We start from the raw sequence: 18,498 nt of genomic DNA on the forward strand, positions 1-18,498 counted from the left end.
GGTACTTGGAAGGTTGAGGCGGAAGGATCGCCGGAGCCCAGCAGGTCAAGGCTGCGGTGGCTGGGAGTGTGCCACTGCACTCCAGTCTGGGCGACAGAGTGAGATTCCAACTCAAAAAAAAACCAAAACACACCTTTCTGTCTGCACAGAAAGTCTACAAGATGTCACAGGAGGCAAAACAGCCTATTTTAGTTCTCTTCAACCCAAACATGTTGCTATTGCTAAGTATTTTATACAGTCAGCACTGAAAACAATTTCTCTCTTGACCAGCACATTCTGTAAAGAAACAGGCCTACTGTACTGTTTGAATGCTGAAAAGTGCTGAAATAAAAGGCATTAAGATTGAAAGTGTCTTTAATTACAGTTACGTTTGTCGACTGAACAAATCCCAGAGAATCTACTAAAAATAGACTGAATACACTTAAAACAAAGATGTTCTTCTTAAAAGTAACTAGCTGCATCTCCTTGTCTTCACAAACTCCACATGGCTGGAGCTGTGCACTTTCCTGGCGCTCTGCAGGAAAGTGCACTTTATTAAGTAAAGCACGTCAACTTCTTCATCAACTGATTCTGATTTTTACCTAAGATCAACCTACATGACTTTGAACTTTCTCAAGTTCAGAGCTATTTTTTTTTTTTTTTTAATTTGGAGTCTCACTCTGTCACCCAGGCTGGAGTGCAGTGGCACTTTCACAGCAACCTCAGCCTCGACCTGCTAGACTAAGGCAATCCTTCTGCCTCAGCCTTCCAAGTAGCTGGAACTATAGGTGCACGCCACCATACCCGGCTAATTTTTTGATTTACTGTAGAGACAAGGTCTCACCAAGTTGCCCAGGCAATCTCAAACCCCTGGACTTAGGCAATCCTCTTGCCTCAGCCTCCAAAAGTGCAGTGGCTGTGAGTGTGCCACTGCATACCAGCTTGGGTGAGAGTGAGACTCCAACTCAAAATAAATTAAATAAATAAATAAATAAATAAATAAATAAATAAAATACCGGGCGTGGTGGCTCAGCTTGTAATCCCAGAACTTTGGAAGGCTGAGGTGAGAGGATGGCCTGAGCCCATGGGTTCGAGAACAGCCTGGGCAACTTGGCCAGACCTCATCTCTATAAGAAATCAAAAAATTAGCCAGGTGTGGTAGCATGCACCTGTAGTTCTGGCTACTTAGAAGGCTGAGGGGAAAGGATCACCTGAGCCCAACAGGTCAACACTGGGGTGGCAGTGAGCGTGCCACTGCACTCTATCCTGAGCGACAGAGACTCCAACAATCAATCAATCAATCCTCTCAGACTGTCTCTGCCTATAAAGCTAACACTGGACCCATGAAAATCATCCCCAGATAGAATGTACACTTACCAAATGTGCCAGGCACTTCACAATCACTCTAAGAGATAGCAAACTCATCATACCCCTGCAGGTAGAAGTCATTCACATCTGATTTACAGAGGAGACAGAGGCCAGGAAGGTATCTTACCAAAGTTACTACACAGCATACATGTGGAGCTGGCATCATAAGGAAAACTACTGAGCTAGAGTCCTTCACCCTAGGTGAATCCCAGCTCTTTGAGATCGTACACTCATCTGCAAAACAGGGGTAATATAAACACCAAGCCCAAAGAGTTATTCTGAAAATGTTTATGATCATTTAAGAAAGAGGCTTATGATGGTGTCTGGCACACTGCAAGGGCTCAGTAAATGTTTTTTCTTTTTTTTTTTGAGACAGAGTCTCACTTTGAGGCCCAGGCTGGAGTGCAGTGGCACACTTCTGGTCACCACAGCAGCCTCGGCCTGGTGGACTCAGGTGATCCTTCCACCTCACCTTTCCAAGTAGCTGGAACTACAGGTGTACGCCACCACACTAGGCTAATTTTTTTGATTTATTGTAGAGACAAGGTCTAGCCTCTCGCCATGTTGAACCCCTGGGCTCAGGCAATCCTCTCATCTCTGCTTCTCAAAGTGCTGGGATTACAGGCGTGAGCCACTGCACCTGGCCTTCAGCAAATATTTTCTGTCATTCTCATCAGATTTAAGTGCTTGTGACGCTTAAATGAGAGCTGCAAGTTAAACAGTTCAGCTACTTGGAAGGCTGAGGCAGAAGGATTGCTGGCGCTCAGTAGGTAGAGGCTATGGTGGCCGTGATTGTGCCACTGCACTCCCGCCTGGGTGACAGAGACTCCCACTCAAAAAGCAATAATAATAATAATAATGAAAAGCCTCCTGAATTTATCAGACCTGCCTGGAGATGCCTGATGCCATCAAAAGTAGGAAAACTCCAGAATATACCAGAAACCAGAAACTCTGATGCTTAATTAAAATGCAGATGCAGGTCAGTCGAAATTTGGCATTCCTCTCCAGAGCCCCAGAAGGGAAAACAGCCTTGTGTCATCTTCTCAAGATTGTAGGCTTCTGGACCTGCTCCACATCCCTGGGGCCATCTCCTACCGATCTGGCATCTGTTCTGGAAACAGGCCTGGTACGCAGGGTGTTCCTCTGACTCACTCCACTCTTCTTCCCATGAGGCAACCCCCGTAGGCTGGGCTCCGAGTAGAGTTGCCACCAAGGGGAGCTTCCCTGGACGCGAAGGCGGCCTCACCACCCCTGCTCGGCCCGGATTCGAGCCTAGATAGGGTCCCCGAGGGAACTTCGCAAGGACCAAAGGCGCCAGGGCGAGCAGGGCCGGGAGGGGGGTGATCGACACGAATAGACCGGTCTGGGGCGAGGACACCCAAACTCTGGAAACAGGGAAGACGCCAGGGAAACACACCTCGAAAGCCCCAGGGGAGACCAGAGGGCGGTTGGAAAGAGGCCAGGCGGCTGTGTGGCCGAGGCAGAGAACGCACCACGACCACCGCCAGCGCAGCGGTCAGGGGCCTGAGAGCTGAAGGTGCCGAATCGCAAACGCGACCCCGGGTAGGGGCGGGGCGGACTGAGCCCATCCGTGGCGGGGGCGCGGGACGCAGCGGGTACCTTGGCCGGCGGAGTCCATGTTCAGGCGGTGTCCGGGACTCGGCTGCGGTCGCTACGAGAGCCGAGTGGGCAGCACCAGGACCGCTCGCCGCGTACACTCGAGCCAGCGGAACTGCCTCGGCCGCCGCTGTATTACGTAATCAGCGGCGCGACAGCCACTTCCTCTCGGGTGCGTGCTCCGCCTTTGTCCCGTCCCCCCCCGAGCGATGTCCAATGAGAGCGTCATTTGGCCCAGTCCCGGTATATCAGACTCAACCTGATAGGCCGAAGCTACGGGCGCGGCAGGAAAGGGAGGCCGGGTTCTGAGGGGCTCCTTCCCAGGTTGGCTCCGCTAGCGAGACGCGCAGGTAGAAAGGTCCGAATGGTAGGAGCGCGGGGAGGTGGGAAGTGGGAGGACCGTCCAACATGGCTCCGTGGAAAGCCCAGGCTAGGTCCCAGGGGACCTTCGGGGGCGCGTGCTGCAACCTCGAACGACAGAGGTTGCTCACCTCAGCGGGTCGAATTCACACCCCATAAGATGCCCTCAAGGCCAGACCCCCAAACTTTGGGGATCAGCCTCCTCCAGTAAGTCCTTTTTATTTGTATGGGGTTTCTCAAAAAGGCGAGACCGCGATTCGTTCTCTTGCCCTGCGGGCGCCGCTGCACTTGGGGCTGTCTGGATCTGGCTGGAGACGTCTGGGTCCCTGAAGTCCTCCAGTCCCTCGTGTCTCCAGTCGCCACGTGCGCGCATGGTCGCCTGCCTCGTGCACGCGGAGCCTCCGGGCGTGTACATGCGGGGAGCCATAGCCAGTGCTAGGCCTCCTGCAGGTGGAGGCCTTCGTGTGCCCTGCACTCGGCCCTGTGGGCGTGCACCCCAGTGTTGTCTCGCTTCCTTTTCACAGCGACCGCTATGCCAGTACTGGTGCTCTCCCCAATTCACAGATGAGAAAACTGAGATTAAAGTAACTTTGCCCAAGGTCACTCATTACCAGCAGACTCTGGACAAGAGTCAGCCTGACTTCAAAGCAGAGACGTGTAACCACCAGGCAACTAGCCTACAAAAACAAGCCCCACAACTTCCCTTCTTTGGTTCTTACTTGCCCCTGGAAAAAAATCCTTAAACGGTATTCAAGCCCTTTTGGATCTGATCCCCCTGGACTGATCCCCCTTCCAGCCAGGCCTCCAACCAGGCCACTCTGCAAGTATGGTCCTTAGGCATGGAAGCCCCTCCCACTGCCCCTTCCTTCCCTGGCCCAGCTTCTCCCACAGGTATCTTCCTGGTACAGGCCCAAGTCCTTCACCACCATGGCCTTATCCTGCCCTGGTGCTCACAGTAATAGGTCTTCCCCATTTGCCACCTTTCCTTCCAGATGTTTTTTGTTGTTGTTGTTTTTGTCTTTTGTTTTGAGTTGGAGTCTCACTCTATCACCCACACTGGAGTGCAGTGGCATGCTTCCAGCCACTGCAGCCTTGACCTGCTGGGCTGCAGTGATCCTTCCACCTCAGTCTTCCAAGTAGCTGGAACTACAGGCGTGTGCTACCACGCCTGGCTAATTTTTTGATTTATTGTAGAGATGAGGTCTTGCCAAGTTGCCCAGGCGGGTCGCAAACCTGTGGGCTCAGGCAATCCACTCACCTCGGCCTCCCAAAGCGCGGGATTACAGGCTGAGCCACCGAGCTCAGCCTCAGAGGTTCTTGCTCAACCCAATCTGGCAAGCTCAGGGTGTAGGGACAGCACACAGTCCCTGCTTTATGCAATTCAGGGCAGACCATAAAGAAGTGACATAACAGATGATGGTGAGCAGAGGTCTTGTCCCTCATTCTGTGTTGCACCCCTAAGTCAAGAACAAAGCTCAGGCCTGACCCCAGGTAACACCCAGTGATGTCTCCTGGTCAGTGCCAGTGTGTCTGCTGTAGCCTCACATGCTGCCATGTGTACCTGTACCTGTCACTGAATCTGCAGTCCCTCTGTGGATCCCCTCCTGGGAATGTCCAGCTGTGAAGACCCGCCTCATAACCCTACAGTGCCAATGTTCTCCCTTCACAGCTCAGGGCAACTCACACAGACCCTTCAACACTGAGCTGATATCAGCTTCCAGGAGCCATACTATAACCCTGGCCAGGAGAAGGGTTCCTCTCTGTGGTCCCAAAGCCCCTGTTCCCATCCTCTTGTGACTGAGGCACCCATCGTACAGCACTGCCACAAACTGGATCACTTTAATCTTTGCATTCCCTTTAGGAGCTATGCGCCTGTGTTCAAGTGTTCCTGGGAGAAAGAGAAGGAAGGAGGGAGAGAGCAGGGAACAACAGAGGGAAGGTCAGGATGCCTGGTGAAAGAGAGCACCAGGTTTCCTGGTGCTGCCCACCCTGCACCAGAATCCAGGTCAGGATCCTGGACAGCTTTACTGGTTGCTGGTGTGGGGAGGTGAACCACTGGGGCTGGAAGGTGTGCAGTTCGGGAGCCCTCCTGGGGCAACGGACTACAGCTTCCAGGGCAACTGGAAGTCCTCAGGGTCCAGTGGGCTGCAGTGAGTCGCCTCCACGTTCTTGAGATGCCTTCGTGCCAGGAACAGCGCCAGCTGCCGGCGCCGCCGTGGGCTCAGGCCCTGGCCCACAAGCCAGGGGAAGGCGGGCCCGTGTGGATCGCAGGCCTCCGGGTCCTCCAGCTGCTTTTCGCGTTGCGAGCGGTAGGAGCGCAGCAGCATCAGGCATTGCTCGTCGTCCACGCGGTAGCGAGCGTAGACGGCAGCCTCCTGCTCTGGGCTGCCTGTGCGGCGCAGCCATCGCTTCACCGTGGCGTGGCCCTCGCGCCCCATCACGGCCGGGTAGCGGTGCTGCAGCAGGCGCAGGAGCAGCTCGTTGCCGCGGTTGCCCTCCACGTCGCTGGGCGGCAGCGGGGGTAGGTGGCCTGAGGTGTTGACCACGTGATCCTGCGTGCGCCGCAGCAGCAGCACCGGCCCAGAATAGCGGCACAGTTGCTCGGCCACGTTGAGGTTGAAGTGCTCGCGCACGGTGCGCACCACCATCCCCTTCCAGCTGTGGGGCATAACCTTCAGCGCCAGCGGCACGAGGTCGTCGAAGCTGGCATCGAGTATCAGCGCCCCCAGTGCAGGGTAGGTCATGGTGGCCCAGGTAGCCGTGAAGCCTCCGATTGACCAGCCGTAGATCACCACGTGCGCGGGCGGGAAGCGCAGGCGATGCAGCGCGTACTTGACCACCACGTCCATGGCGTTGGCATCGTGCTGGGGGAACGGCGCGCCGGTGCTTCCTCCAAAGCCTGGGTGGTTCCAGCCCAGCACCGAGTAGCCGGCCTCAAGCGGCGCAGCCAGACAGCCCATCTCGTAGAAGCCGGCATTGCCTTCGCAGCAGATGACGAGGTGCAGTCCGCGGCCATGGCTGCCCGGGTGCTGGCGGCGGTCCATGAACATGGTGTCGATCTCATTGCCGTCACAAGCTACCAACTTGGCGCGTCGGCCGTGGTAACGCACCACGAGGCGCTCCTGGCCCTGCTGCAGCAGCGGCAGCAGCGCGCGCGTCATCAGGAATATGGAACCGGGGTACACCAGCCAGCGGCCTAGCGAGTGCGCCAGTGCGTAGCTGGCGAGCTGGCTGGGGAGCTCGCGGATCTGCTGCAGGAGGCACAGCGCTTGGCTGCGCGCCCTGCGCGGCGCCCGCCCCCGCGCGTCCCCGCCCAGCGCCGTGTCGCGCAGCAGCCACACGCCCGCTGCGGCGGCAGCGCAAGTCAGCGCTCGGTGCCCGCTGCCCCCGCCGGCCGCAAGTGAGTCGTCCCAGCGGAAGTCCACGGGCCAGCTGCGAAAGTTGTAGGCGTAGTTGGCGGTCAGGTAGATCTTGAACACGTGCACCAGCGCCTTCATGAAGCAGATGACACACATGGGGACGGAGGCCACGGCCGCCCTGTGGGCCCCTGATGCGCTGTCCCACCAGTCCCGCGCAGGGCTGCCGTGGGCATGCCTGCTCTGGGCTAGGCCTTGGTGTCCTTTGTGACCCGGCCTTCCAGGCCTAGGGGAGGCCGCCTTTGTGAGTCACTGTTGCTGGGGGAAGAGGTGACACCAGGGTAGATAACCCACAAAAGGCTCCCGGGTGGGGTCCTCAGGTTCTGCCGTGCTTCCTTGCCAGCCTGAGGACCCTGTGTGGCCACATCTTCAAGCTGTTCCCATCTCCCTCTTCTGTAAATTGAAGATGGACAACCAGACAGGCCCCAAACAGCAGCTTGACCTCTTAGGGTGTAGCAGGGCCTCGCTTGGGGGTAAGTGGCCTCCCACAGCCCTGCACAGGCTTGCTGTGGGCACCACCCCTTTAGGGTCCAGGGATTTGAACATCTCTCCTCAAGGGCCAGATCTCAACCTGGGTGGCCACTGGATCAAGGAGGCAGTGTCTGCGCCTGGCCTGCTGGCCCTTCCCCTCCACACCTTCCTTCTCAGGAAAGGCTAGAATCGTCCTTCGTTTCTGGATCCTCTTCTCAGGCTGCCAGCAGCGGCCATGACCTTCTCCAGGTGGGTTCTGCCTGACTGGTTCCTCTTTTCAGCCCTGGCTGAGCTCCCCCCAGCCACCCCACAAGCTGTACCTTCCTCTTTTCTGAAGGGCTCTGGTGGGTTCCCTTTTTTCTTCTGCCCTGGAGAAGGCCAGCCTACCTAAGGGGAAGGGGGCTGGGTTAGGGCCACCAGGGGGAGCCCCAAGGAATGGCAGGGCTCAGGTAACTTAACCAGACCTGAACAAAAATGCTAAAACCGGGGAATTCAGCAAACACAGCCAGATTCTCTGAGCCCAAGAGGCAGTCCTGTGAACAGATACCAGCCTTCTGGGAAGGGGGAGTTTTAGGCCACGGCAACTCCTGTTCTCTGTCTGGGTTAGGGGCACTGGCCTAAAACAGCCCCCTCCCTAGCTTTGGGAGTCAGATGAGGGCCAGGGCACAAAAAGGCAGGACTTACAGAGTGCCTGGGGGCATTGACCAGCACCCCCATCTGGGCTTCCGGATAAAATACAGAATACCCAGTTCAATTTGCATTCCAGATAAACTGGGAAACACTTTTTGAGTCTAACTATGTTCTAAATACTGTTTGGGACATACTTACATTTAAAAATTGTTTATGTGAAATTCACTTTTAATTGGTGTCTTGTTTTTTAGGTTTGTTATTGTTTTACTAACTGTGGCAGTCTTAACCCCAACACACATCCCCTTCTATCTGAGATCCAGTTCTCCTGTTTGTTCAGCTTTCATCCCAGATGGACTGCTCTGCTTATCGGTCAGGTCCTAGGGACCTAGAGAGTGTCAGGGTTCTCTGGCACACCTGGTCAAGGGTCCCCACTCTCCTGTCCACTGCATCTCTCCACTGGGTCCTGGGCACCAGCTGAAGCCCTTCCATAGGAGGGAGCCCACAGGGCAGGACCCCTGGGGCCAAGGGATGGGCAGGGCTTCGCCTGGGGATTAGTGGTTCTCATCCTTCTGAAGTGCCCACCCCTAGCTCTGGCGAGGAAGACAGTTGTAGTTGGAAATGGAGATGGAGCCTGGGGGGAGGGTGGGGACATTTATTCTCCCCAGACTCTTTCATGAAAGCAGATGCTACCTCTCATAGGTGGGTGGGAGTGGGGACCCAATGGTTCCAGGCTTTTTGTATGAGACTATAGAAGTGACCCTCAACGACAGAGTGGAGGACCTAACTGGAGGATCCCTGCCTCCCCAGCTCAAGTCCAGGCAGTGGCAGAGAGGGTGACTTCAGGGTTCCCATCTGTGGTTTGGGCCCTGTAGACACAGCAGTCTGGCTGGTGTCCTGGAGGGCTGTCCACATAGTGTGTTGGATGCACTGCATTTTGTTTTGACTCTCAGGAAAGATCCTGCCTGTAGGAGCCTTGTTCTCCTGGGGCAGTCTCCCAGCTCAGTCTGCTCCGAGACTTGTTTGGAAATGGAGGCTTTTCTTCAGCCAGGCCCACCTGCCCTTAATCACACCCCCACCCCCCACACACACAAGAGCAGGAAGCTCTAGAGAGGAGGAGGGGAAGAGCTAGAGACCGGATTCTGAGGAGCAGAGGTCAGCAGGCTGGAGTCACTGGCCCCCAGGGGCTCCCTGCCTTATCCTGTGTCTGGCCTGGCCCCTAACCTCAGCAGCCCATGGGAGCCCGAGTGCCCCAGAACCACCAACTCAGTAGAGACAGGAAAGCATGTGACAGGAAGAGAGCTGTCCCCTCTCCAGAAGAGCCCCCAGACCGGACCAGCTGCAGCAGCAGTGACCTCTCATGCCCCCTTCCCCCATCTGCTCGGGGAAGTGTCCATAGTGAGGCTGGGGGTGGGCCTGTGTCCCTGCTTATTAGTTTGTGCAGCACCCCAGCACTCCAGGCTGACATCTGAGCAGACACCCCACCCCCACAGAGACCAGGCTTGCTAGTCTCTGAGACCTCCACCCCACAGGGCTCCACCTCCCCCACTGGGCCACACTCTCCTGCCCTGGCCAGTTCTGTTAGGCCTCCCTGGAGGCCCTTGATTTATGCTGGAGCCTGCAGAGCCAACCTTGGAGAAGAAAGGAAGGGAGAGAGAGAAAACCAGTCCCAGAGGCTGGAGGGGCAGGAGCCAGGATCAGAGCCCTTGGCAGCGGGCACGAGCCGACCACAGCAGCCCGGACTCAGGGGCAGTGCCCAGGCCTCGGGGAAGCTGAAGCTCCCCCAGTGGGAGGGGAGCTGAGTCTGCACAAACGCCTCTGCTCAGGAAGTGGGGTGCAGGGAAGGTGGGGGTGGCTTGGAGCCCAAGGACAGGAGAGGATGCTTCCTGGCGGATGCTGGGTCAAAAGAAGGGGCGGAAATGGCCAGGACAGCTGCTGAACATCTGGAGTCACAGAGAATTAATTACCCAGTGCCCTCAAGGACAGTGGGCTGTTGGGGGAGCAGCGCTTGCCGGAGCCTTCTCCTTCCCACTCCCTGCAAGGCCTGGGCTGTCTGTGGCTCTCTCCGGCCAGGATGAGGGACACTACTGAGCAACCTCTCTCCAGAGTGCCCCCAACACGTTCATCTCAGAAGCAAAGAAGCCATACAGTGTCCTTTCTGAATACATCTTTAACGGCAAAGACAACCTGTGACCACACAGGCTTTGAGTGATCATGCTGTGTGGCTGTGGAGGGCCAGAGCCCCCATAGGGGCGGGGGACAGATTACAGCCCTTACCCAACACTGCTGCCTCTGGTGCCTCCTGCACTAGCATGTGGCTCCTGCCCCAGACCTGCTCCTCCTCTCCCACGGGGAGGGGCCGGAGTCACACCAGAATCCTGGGCATGGCCCACTCTCCCCCCATCAGGGTAAAGACTGCAGGCTTGTGTGGTGTAGGGCGAATTCTGAATTCCCTGGGGCTCACCACCCCCCTCAGGCCAGGACACACTGTACCACTTCTGCAGACTCCAGGGGGTAGATGGTCTCTGGAACCTGTACACACACTTTGAAGGTCACTGTGTATTTGGAGCCAGTCTCACTCTGGCTTGGAAGACCCTCTGAGCAAAGTCCTTGTCCTTTCTATCATTGCAACATCCAAGTTTTGATATAAGGTAAGTGCTTAGTTGTTATTATTAATCAAAATGTAAAGCTCTCATGGCACCAGTGATGTACTTTTTCCACACCCCCTTCTAGGTGTCCAGTGCAGTGATCCTTTTTCATCTGCCTGCAAACATACCCACACAGAGTCTTACCCAGGTCTTATTTTGTCATTTCCTTTTGCAGACGCGGGTCTTGTGCACAGTTGGTTCTACTGCATGGTTTTCTCCACAGCATACCATGAGCATCTCTGCATGCCCAGTGCTCATGTACTAGTAGCCAGTGTGTCCTGTGCTGGGGGACACGCAGGCTCCAGCCCCTCTCCTCTGCAGATGTGGCTGCAGTGTGAACCCATGTTCAAAGACCCTGAGCTCTAGGTGCTTTTCTTATGTACTAGGTTTGTAAAAGTGCATGGCTCACTCACAGCCCAGGCTTTTCCAAAAGACTGTGTAGCCCGAGTCCTTGGAGGGAGCTCATCTCTGTGACTGCTGCAGCGACACAGGCAGGGCCATGCTTTTGGTGTTTGTCCCTTTGTGCAGTATACTGATTTAGTAAATACCAGCAGGTCCTTGCCACTGACCAGGTTGGCACCAGAAGCCATTCCACCCATCAGGTGATCCGGTCCAGCTTTTTGCACAGGGCCCTCTGGAGACCCCTCACCTGCAGACCCATTGCCAGCTGCTGGTGACCAGACAGAAACTGTGGCCTGGATCTCCACAGTCAGTCCTGGATGTAGGTGGGGAGGGAGAGTAGGCAGGGCAGGGGTGGATGGAAGGATGAGGGTACCTTGGCTCTTGGCCTAAGAGCTAGGTCTGCACTTCCTGAATCCACTGTGTTCCGCCTGGCCAGCCAGGGATATAGAAAACCAGGAGCGTGGTCACACCCCAGACCCAGCCCAGAGAATCCCAGACTTTCCTGATAGAGGTCTCCGGTTGGAAACTCTGACTCCACAAGGAGCGTAAAAGACTCCTGGATAGCACAGGGGTGGCCCCTCTTTCCTGGCTTCTCCAATCCTGCAGGTAGCAGGGCCCTGTATGAAGCGAAGCCCAAGGGTAGCCACATAGCAGCACTTGCAGGGCAGAGGCGACCTGGGTCCTCACCCAATGCTCTCACCCTCCTCCCACCACCCCTGCGACTGGGCTCCTCTCCAGGGGGCTACAGCTTGTGGGGAGGGGGATTTTTGTCCAGTTTGGGACAGTCATCCTGCAGAGTGGGAAAGCAGTGTGGTCGGAGGGCTTCTAGCCAAATGCGGAGCCCAGGCTGGGGCCTCCTTGAGCCTGGAGAGGGGAGGCAGCCAAGGTGCACCCAGATTAGGCTGCGTGGGCCCTAGTCCTGGGTACTGTCATGGGAAGCTGAAAGGACCACCAAGAGGTCTTGTGACCTGTGACTGGGACCCCCACCCCCAGACCTGCCTTCCTGGGGCATGAGGCTCCCACCTGCCAGGGTGTGTGTGCTATGAACTCGGGGCAGGGCTCCTTTAAGATGCTAGTCTTGGGGAGCCCCCAGCCCTGGTCCACATGGTGGCCCCTGGAGACCTCAGTGCCAGAGGGAGCAGAAGGTGGGAGGGGGAGGAGAGAGCCAGCCCGGAGTGGGTCAGGACCCTGCAAGGCCACTATGAACCCAGGTTTCTGGCCTGTGGGACAGGGCGAAACTGCGTCCAGGGTCCTCACTGCCCAGCCCACACATGGCTTGGGGAAGGGGGTGCTCTTGGGCCATGTTGGCCCTGCACCTCCCAAGCTTACTGTGAGCAGATCTAGGTTACAGCCCTAGCGGCTTCTTCTAAATCACTTGTGCAGATTAAAAACAGCAACTGTCCCAGAGCTGACCCCAGGGGACCCTGAAAGCCTCCCCCCCACCAGGCACTCTCTATTCTCAGTGTCTGCTGGACTCTGGGCGGCTGCTCCTGGGCTCACTCCCCACACCCACCCAACCCATCCCTGGGGAGCTGGCACAAGGTCAAGCCCACCGCAGCCCAGGGCGGGCCCAGACAGGCAAGCCCTTCTTCCTATGACCCCCCTTTCGGTTGGAGAGTGGGAGGGCAAGGAGGGGAGGAAAGGAGGCAGAAAGGAAGGCTGTGCTGAGGGGTCCTGAAGGGATGTCCCCCTCCTTGGTTCCTGCTGCTTCTCTAATGAGGCCAGCTCTAGGGCGAGGCCCCCAGACCCACATGCACCATACAGACCCACAGACATCCCCACAAGGTGGCTCTTGCTTCAGGACAGGATCTGGGGACCAGGAAAATGCCTGGGCCTTTGCCCCAGCCCACCCAAGAAGGCAGCTGGGTGGGGAAGATGAGTGAGCTGAGAAGGGGTTCTGCCAGGAGCCTGTCACCCCTCTCTGTGCCTCCCACCCCAGCCCTGGGGATCGGTGCTCACCGCAGCACTGCCCACTTTGTGCTTTGAAGCTGCCCTGGGGGAAGGGGCCAGCTGCCAGGGGTGTGTGTGCCCTCCCAGCCCCTCCAGCTGCGTGGGAGCTGGGAATGACCACAGGGCCGCCAGCAGCCTTTGAAGTGCTGGGGCACGGCCACAGGAAGTGGGCGGCAGCCCACCCAGGCCCTGGGCCCAGCCTCCCAGAACCAGCACCCCTGCCCAGCAGGCTGGGAGCCCAAGCTTATGGGGGCCCCTCTGCTCCCCAGGTGTGCCTGGGCTTGGGAGAGAGGGGCACTGCCAGATTGCAGCCTCCCCCCTAACCCCAGCCTCAATTTCGCCCAGGTTCCCGCGGGGGCGGCAATGGGGCCAGGAACTGGTCCCTCTCCCTCAGTTAAAAATAGCAGGCCTCAGGCTCTGCGGAAAGCCCCCGGGGCGGGGGAGGAAGGAGCAGGGCTGGGAGCTGGGGCCCTAGGAGGGAGGCCACGCAGGAAATGCCCCGGTGCCCTGGCCGGCCCAGCAAAGGTTTTTGGTCTGAGGCTTGGTCCCCTGGAAAGTCCCAGGCATTGCCTGTGGACCTCTGTGGGGGCAGGGCCAGGAGGGTGGCTGGAGTCTTCTGGGGCTCTTGGACCAGGCCTCAACACTCCAGGTGGGGGTTCCTTCCGCCAGCTGATGTCCTAGGCCTGGCTGGTCTCCTGCCATGGGCACAGGAGGGCAGATAGAAGTGTTTCCTCCATCCTTGGTTCTTCCCAGCACCTGATCTGGTGGTGACCTAATCTCCCTCCCCATCCTCCACCCTTTCCATCTTCCCCCTTTACCACCCTTCAAAGAATCACTTATTCAATTTTTGAGGCCCTAGGCCTCATCCTTACTTCAGAGTGTTGCCTGCACAAGTGAGGTGCCACCCATAAGAGGACTTTGCAGGGAGCAGACACCCAGTGGCTGCCGACATGAGAACAGGGAGGGATCAGGGACTGAGACCAGAAAGATGGGCAGGAATTGGCCCTGTGGCTTCAGTTGTAGAATGGGGGCCTGATGCTGGGAAAGCCCTAGGGCTGAAGGAGTAAGAACAGAAGGAGGCCGCTGTGGCTGGAACCTTGGAGGTGGAGGTGGGGGTGAGGTCAGGGCAGTAGGAAGATAAGCAGGGCTTTGCAGATGGGTGAGGAGTTGGGAAGGAAATCACCTCCCCTAAGAAGCCACTGAGTCAGCCAGAACATTCCAGGCCCCTGTTTACATTTCAGAGGATGTGAGTGATGGATGCTGGCAGGTAGGGTACTGGCTGCAGGAAGAGGCCCAACACACAAGACCGTCAGGAGACCTTGTCCTGAGTGTCTGGGAAGGGTAGGGGGCACTGCCGCGACCCATGGAGATGTCCATAGTTCACCAGCATGGAGGTGGCAGTGCAGAGTGGCTGGAAGCATGGTGAGCAGCACGTTCAGGTTTGAAGTTCTGGGGGCACCAATCTCCCTGGGTGGATTTTCTGAGTGATGAGTGACGGCTTGGGCTTTGGCAAGGTTGGGGTTCTTAGGAGGATGTCAGAGGAGAGAGATACACGAAGACTTCCAGAGTTTTAATTGATTAATTAAACTGGAGTCTCACTCTGTCATCCAGTCTGGAGTCGAGTGCCATGATCATGGCTACCATATCCTCGACCTTCTGGGCTCAGGAGATCCTTTCACCTCAGTTTTCCAAGTAGCTAGAACCACAGGCATGTGCTAAATTTTTGATTTATTATAGAAATGCGGTTTGGCCATGTTGCCCAGGCTGTTCTCAAACCCCTGGGTTCAGGCACCCCTCTTGCCTCCACCTCCCAAAGTGCTGGGATTACAGGCGTGAGCCACAACACCTGGAGACTTCCAGAATTTTAGAGAGGAGACGACATGACACAATGGATCATGAGATTTAAGCTGAGTAAGAAGGAGGTCAAAGAAAGGAAAGGCTGCCTGTGTTGGGGGAAGGAGGCCTATCCTTGGAGCAAAAGGCTTGAAGAGGTATGACAGCAGTGTGAATGTCGGGGAGGTGGGCCACTATAGATAGTCATCTGGGAGTGTGTGGGCTTTGGTAACAGCAGGCTCCAAGGTGTGACACTGAGTATGACTAGAGGTGGGAGGTCAGGAGCCACAGGACATCTTTCCAGGTGCATTTAACATTCGGGGGGTAAAGGCAGCATTGTAACCACATGATGCCTTCGCCATTACAACAGCCACTTCCACCCCCATTGCTGTTGACAGCCGTGGTCACTGTGGCTTCATCACAGCCACCATCAGCACCATCACCATGATTGCCTCCAGCCTCCAATCACCTCCCCATCAGCATCACCAAAACCCCCCGTCCTGGCACCACCATCCTCTGTCCATTAATTTACTCAGTGGGCGAATGTCTGTCAAGAATCTTCCCTCACCAAGCGCAGTGACTCACACCTATAATCTCAGCACTTTAGTGGGGGCAGAGGTGAGAGGACTGCCTGAGCCCATGGGTTTGAGACCAGCTTGGGCAACTTGGCAAGACCTTGCCTCTACAATAAAATTTAAAAATGGGGCTGAGCACTGTGGCGCAAGCCTGTAATCCCAGAACTTTGGAAGGCCGAGGTAAGGGGATTGCCTGAGCCCACGGGTTCAAGACAGTCTGGGTAACTTGGCGAGACTTCATCTCTACAATAAATCAATAAAAATTAGCTGGTCATGACGGCACATGCCTGTAGTTCCAGCTACTTGGAGGCTGGGACAGAAGGATCGCCTGAACCCAGCAAGTCAAGGCTGTGGTGCCCAGGAGTGTGCCACTGCACTCCAGCCTGGGTGATGGAGTGAGACTCCAACTCAAATAAATAAATTAACTAAATCAAATAAGCCAGATGTGATGGTGGAGTGAGACTCCAACTCAATAAAATAACTAACTAACTAAATAAAATAAGCCAGGTGTGGTGGTGCATGCCTGTGTTTCCAGCTACTTGGAAGGCTGAGGCTGAAGGATCTCCTGAGCCCAATAAGTTGAGGCTGCAGTGACTGTGTTCACACCATTGCACTCCAGCCTGGGTGACAGAGTGAGACTGAGACTCTGACTCAAAAAAAGAAAAAAATGATCTCTTGATGAGGAGTTGTGCTGGGCTCCAGCCTCAGTGAGCAGCAAAAGTAAGGTCCCACCCTCAGGGTCAGACCAAAAGCAAACATATAAAAAGATTTAGAAAAACACTAGGTGCAGTAGCTCATGCCTGCAATCCCAGCATTTTGGAAGGCTGAGGTGGGCGGATTGATTGCTTGAGCCCAGGAGTTCAAGACCAGCCTGGGCAACAAAGCAAAACCTCAAAGTTACAAAAATAAATAAGTTGGGCTTGGTGGTGCATACCTGTAGTCCCAGCTACTTGGGATGCTGAGGTGGAAGGATCACCTGAGCCCAGCAGGTCAAGGCTGCCGTGAGCTATGATCGTCATGATCATGCCACTGCACTCCAGCCTGAGTGACAGAGAAAAATAAAAATATTTAGAAAATGAGATGTAGAATGACTCGACAATCCCCTTCTAGGTATTTATCCAAAAGAGATGAAACATGTTCACACAAACACTTGTCCCCAAATGTTCATAGCATCATTATTCACGATGGCACAAAACTGGAAAAACCCAAGTATTGGTCAACTAGGAACAGACAGAGGCTGGTACAATTGGGAGAAGAATAGAATACATCAGAATGTTTCTCAGAAACACAGCACTAAATGAAGGGACTATACACAAAAGACCACGTGCTGTGTGGTCCTTTACGTGACATTCTAGCAAGGACAAAGTGGCAAGGACAGAAAGGTTGCTGGTTGGGGCTCAGGGGGATCCTGGGTAGTGGAGGTGCTGTATCGCCATAGTAGGGTTGATTACATGACAGGATACTTGTTGAAGCTTGTCAAATAGCACACTGGAAATTGGTGAATATAGTTGTAAATTATACTGCAACAGGTTTAGTCTTTAAAAAGAAAAGGTTGTGAGTGGAACAGTAAAAAATGCATGAAGGGGAGGCGGTGGAGGAGGGGGCTATTCTGACAAAGGTGTGGGGCCTCCCTTCGGCGCAAGCACCTCTGTGTGGATACCAGGGAGCAGAACTCCTAGGTCACACAGTGCCTGCACTGAACACCCTCTTGATTGATTTTAACTCTCAGGGAAACAGAGGCAAGTTACCTTTTTTTTTTTGAGCCAGAGTCTCACTCTTTTACCCAGGCTGGAGTGCAGTGGCACACTGCTCACAGACACCACAGCCTTTACCTGCTGGGTTTAGGTGGTCCTTCTGCCTCAGCCTTCCAAGTAACTGGGACTACAGACATGCGCCACCACACCCAGCTATTTTTTTTTTTTTAATTGTAGAGACAAGATCTTACCATGTTGCCCAGGCTGGTCTTGAACCAGTGGGTTCAGGCAATCCTCTCGCCTCTGCCTCCCAAAGCTGGGATTATAAGTTTGAGCCACTGTGTCCCACTGGCAAGTTACCTTTACCGATGGCTTTTAGGTGACAATATCCTGCTCAGGGTATTAGGATAGACTGGCAGAAGTGTCCACGGATGGCCAGCGGGCACTTGTGTTGGGCACCAGGCTGTGGCCAGGAGACTAGTGTGGGGGTGTGGGACCCTCCAGGCCTTCCAGACAGGGAGGGTGTCATGGGCCCCAGCAGGCCTGGGTGAGGGACCGCAGGAAGGCCCCTCCTGGGCCCCTCCCCTCGAATGTCAGGCCCGGCTGCTGCTCAGCCTCCAGGGGCTGGGGATCCTATGGCCTTCACCCCCGTAGCTGTCCCTGGGTTTCCTGTCCTAGGCAAGGGCAGGCCAGGGCCAGCCTGAGTTCTCTTCTGTCTGGAGGAGAGGCCTTGCATAGGAGCTGAAGGCCCACCCAGGCCTGAAGTTTCTCTCATGCAGCACAGGGCTCTCTGAGGATGGGTCAGGGTGGTGCCACCTGGGCCGGTGTGGGGCAGCTCCACACCTCACCTGGCCGTGATGGGCCTGGGGATGGGTAGGGAATGTGGTGCTTCACCTCTGCCTGTGTCAGAGAGTGGAGGGCCATCCTGGAACAAAGGACTTGGTGGAGGTGACCTGGACTGGCCACGGGTGCAACCAGCTGATCCTGGAACTTGAGCCCCAGGCCCCAGTGACCTTTTCCCCCTGTGGCCTTGCTGGGGCTGGGAACCTCCGGCCTGGCGTCCTGTGTCCTGCCAAGAGGATGTCCTGTTTCCCCTCCCCCCATTCCTCCCAGGAGCTGCCCAGGCCTCCTGGGGTGGAAGTGGGGTGGGAATGGACGGTGGAGTCAGCAGCTCCCCAGAGGACAGGCATCTCCTCTCTCAGCTCCCAGCTCCCTCCTCCCCTGGAGCCCCCAGCCTAGCACCTGGGGTTTTTCCAGGACAGACTCCAATCCCCCCAGTGAGGGTCAGGGGACAGTTGCTCAGGGAACAAAGGCTGGGGGAGGAGAAGGGAAGTGGGGAGCAGGGAAAAGGAAGGGGCAGGGCTGGGCAGGGCCGAGGTCAGCTCCCCATGAGGCGCCTCCCTGCAGCCCAGCCCTCTCTTGGGGCTTCCGGTCCTGAGGCGCGGGAGCCAGTGTGGGGGGAGAGGGGACACTAGGCAACTTGACTCAGGCTCCAGCCCAGTCTGCCCTTGGCTGGGAGAGGGAGACCAGGTGGGAGCCCAGCCCCTCAGAGGCTGTA

At 56.1% G+C, this 18,498-nt stretch overlaps 3 protein-coding genes across 12 annotated transcripts in view; all 3 read right to left on the minus strand.

Annotated features, from left to right (window-relative positions):
• DNAJC5 (DnaJ heat shock protein family (Hsp40) member C5) overlaps window positions 1–3,032 on the minus strand; it is a 56,217-nt gene extending 53,185 nt beyond the window's left edge. The window contains exon 1 of the mRNA XM_008059767.1: window positions 2,968–3,032. The gene's annotated coding sequence lies outside the window, so the exon portion shown is untranslated. The remainder of the gene's footprint in view (window positions 1–2,967) is intronic.
• The window catches only part of TPD52L2 (tumor protein D52 like 2), a 20,127-nt gene extending 16,990 nt beyond the window's left edge, over window positions 1–3,137 (minus strand). For 4 of the 10 annotated variants that reach the window (XM_008059765.1, XM_008059759.1, XM_008059757.2 and 1 more), the window contains exon 1: window positions 2,968–3,123. In XM_008059765.1, the coding sequence (XP_008057956.1) occupies window positions 2,968–2,986 (19 nt within the window). In that variant the 5' untranslated portion in view covers window positions 2,987–3,123. Of the gene's footprint in view, window positions 1–2,967 lie in introns of all 10 variants that reach the window. The other 6 variants (XM_008059763.1, XM_008059758.1, XM_008059761.2 and 3 more) reach the window with 4 other exon arrangements.
• A 2,289-nt stretch (window positions 3,138–5,426) lies between these two features.
• ABHD16B (abhydrolase domain containing 16B) lies at window positions 5,427–6,864 on the minus strand. Its single transcript, XM_008059769.1, has one exon. It carries the CDS (start codon window positions 6,837–6,839, stop codon window positions 5,427–5,429), a length of 1,413 nt encoding a protein of 470 aa, XP_008057960.1. The 5' UTR covers window positions 6,840–6,864.
• Window positions 6,865–18,498: the final 11,634 nt, after the last annotated feature.

The sequence above is a fragment of the Carlito syrichta genome, unplaced genomic scaffold, assembly GCF_000164805.1.
Source record: "Carlito syrichta isolate Samal-C Ts95f unplaced genomic scaffold, Tarsius_syrichta-2.0.1 Scaffold304348, whole genome shotgun sequence".
NCBI classification, from domain to species: domain Eukaryota; kingdom Metazoa; phylum Chordata; class Mammalia; order Primates; family Tarsiidae; genus Carlito; species Carlito syrichta.

Coding starts and splice junctions, on each gene's coding strand:
- ABHD16B (XM_008059769.1), bottom strand. CDS start 6,839: ATGTGTGTCATCTGCTTCATGAAGGCGCTGGTGCACGTGTTCAAGATC.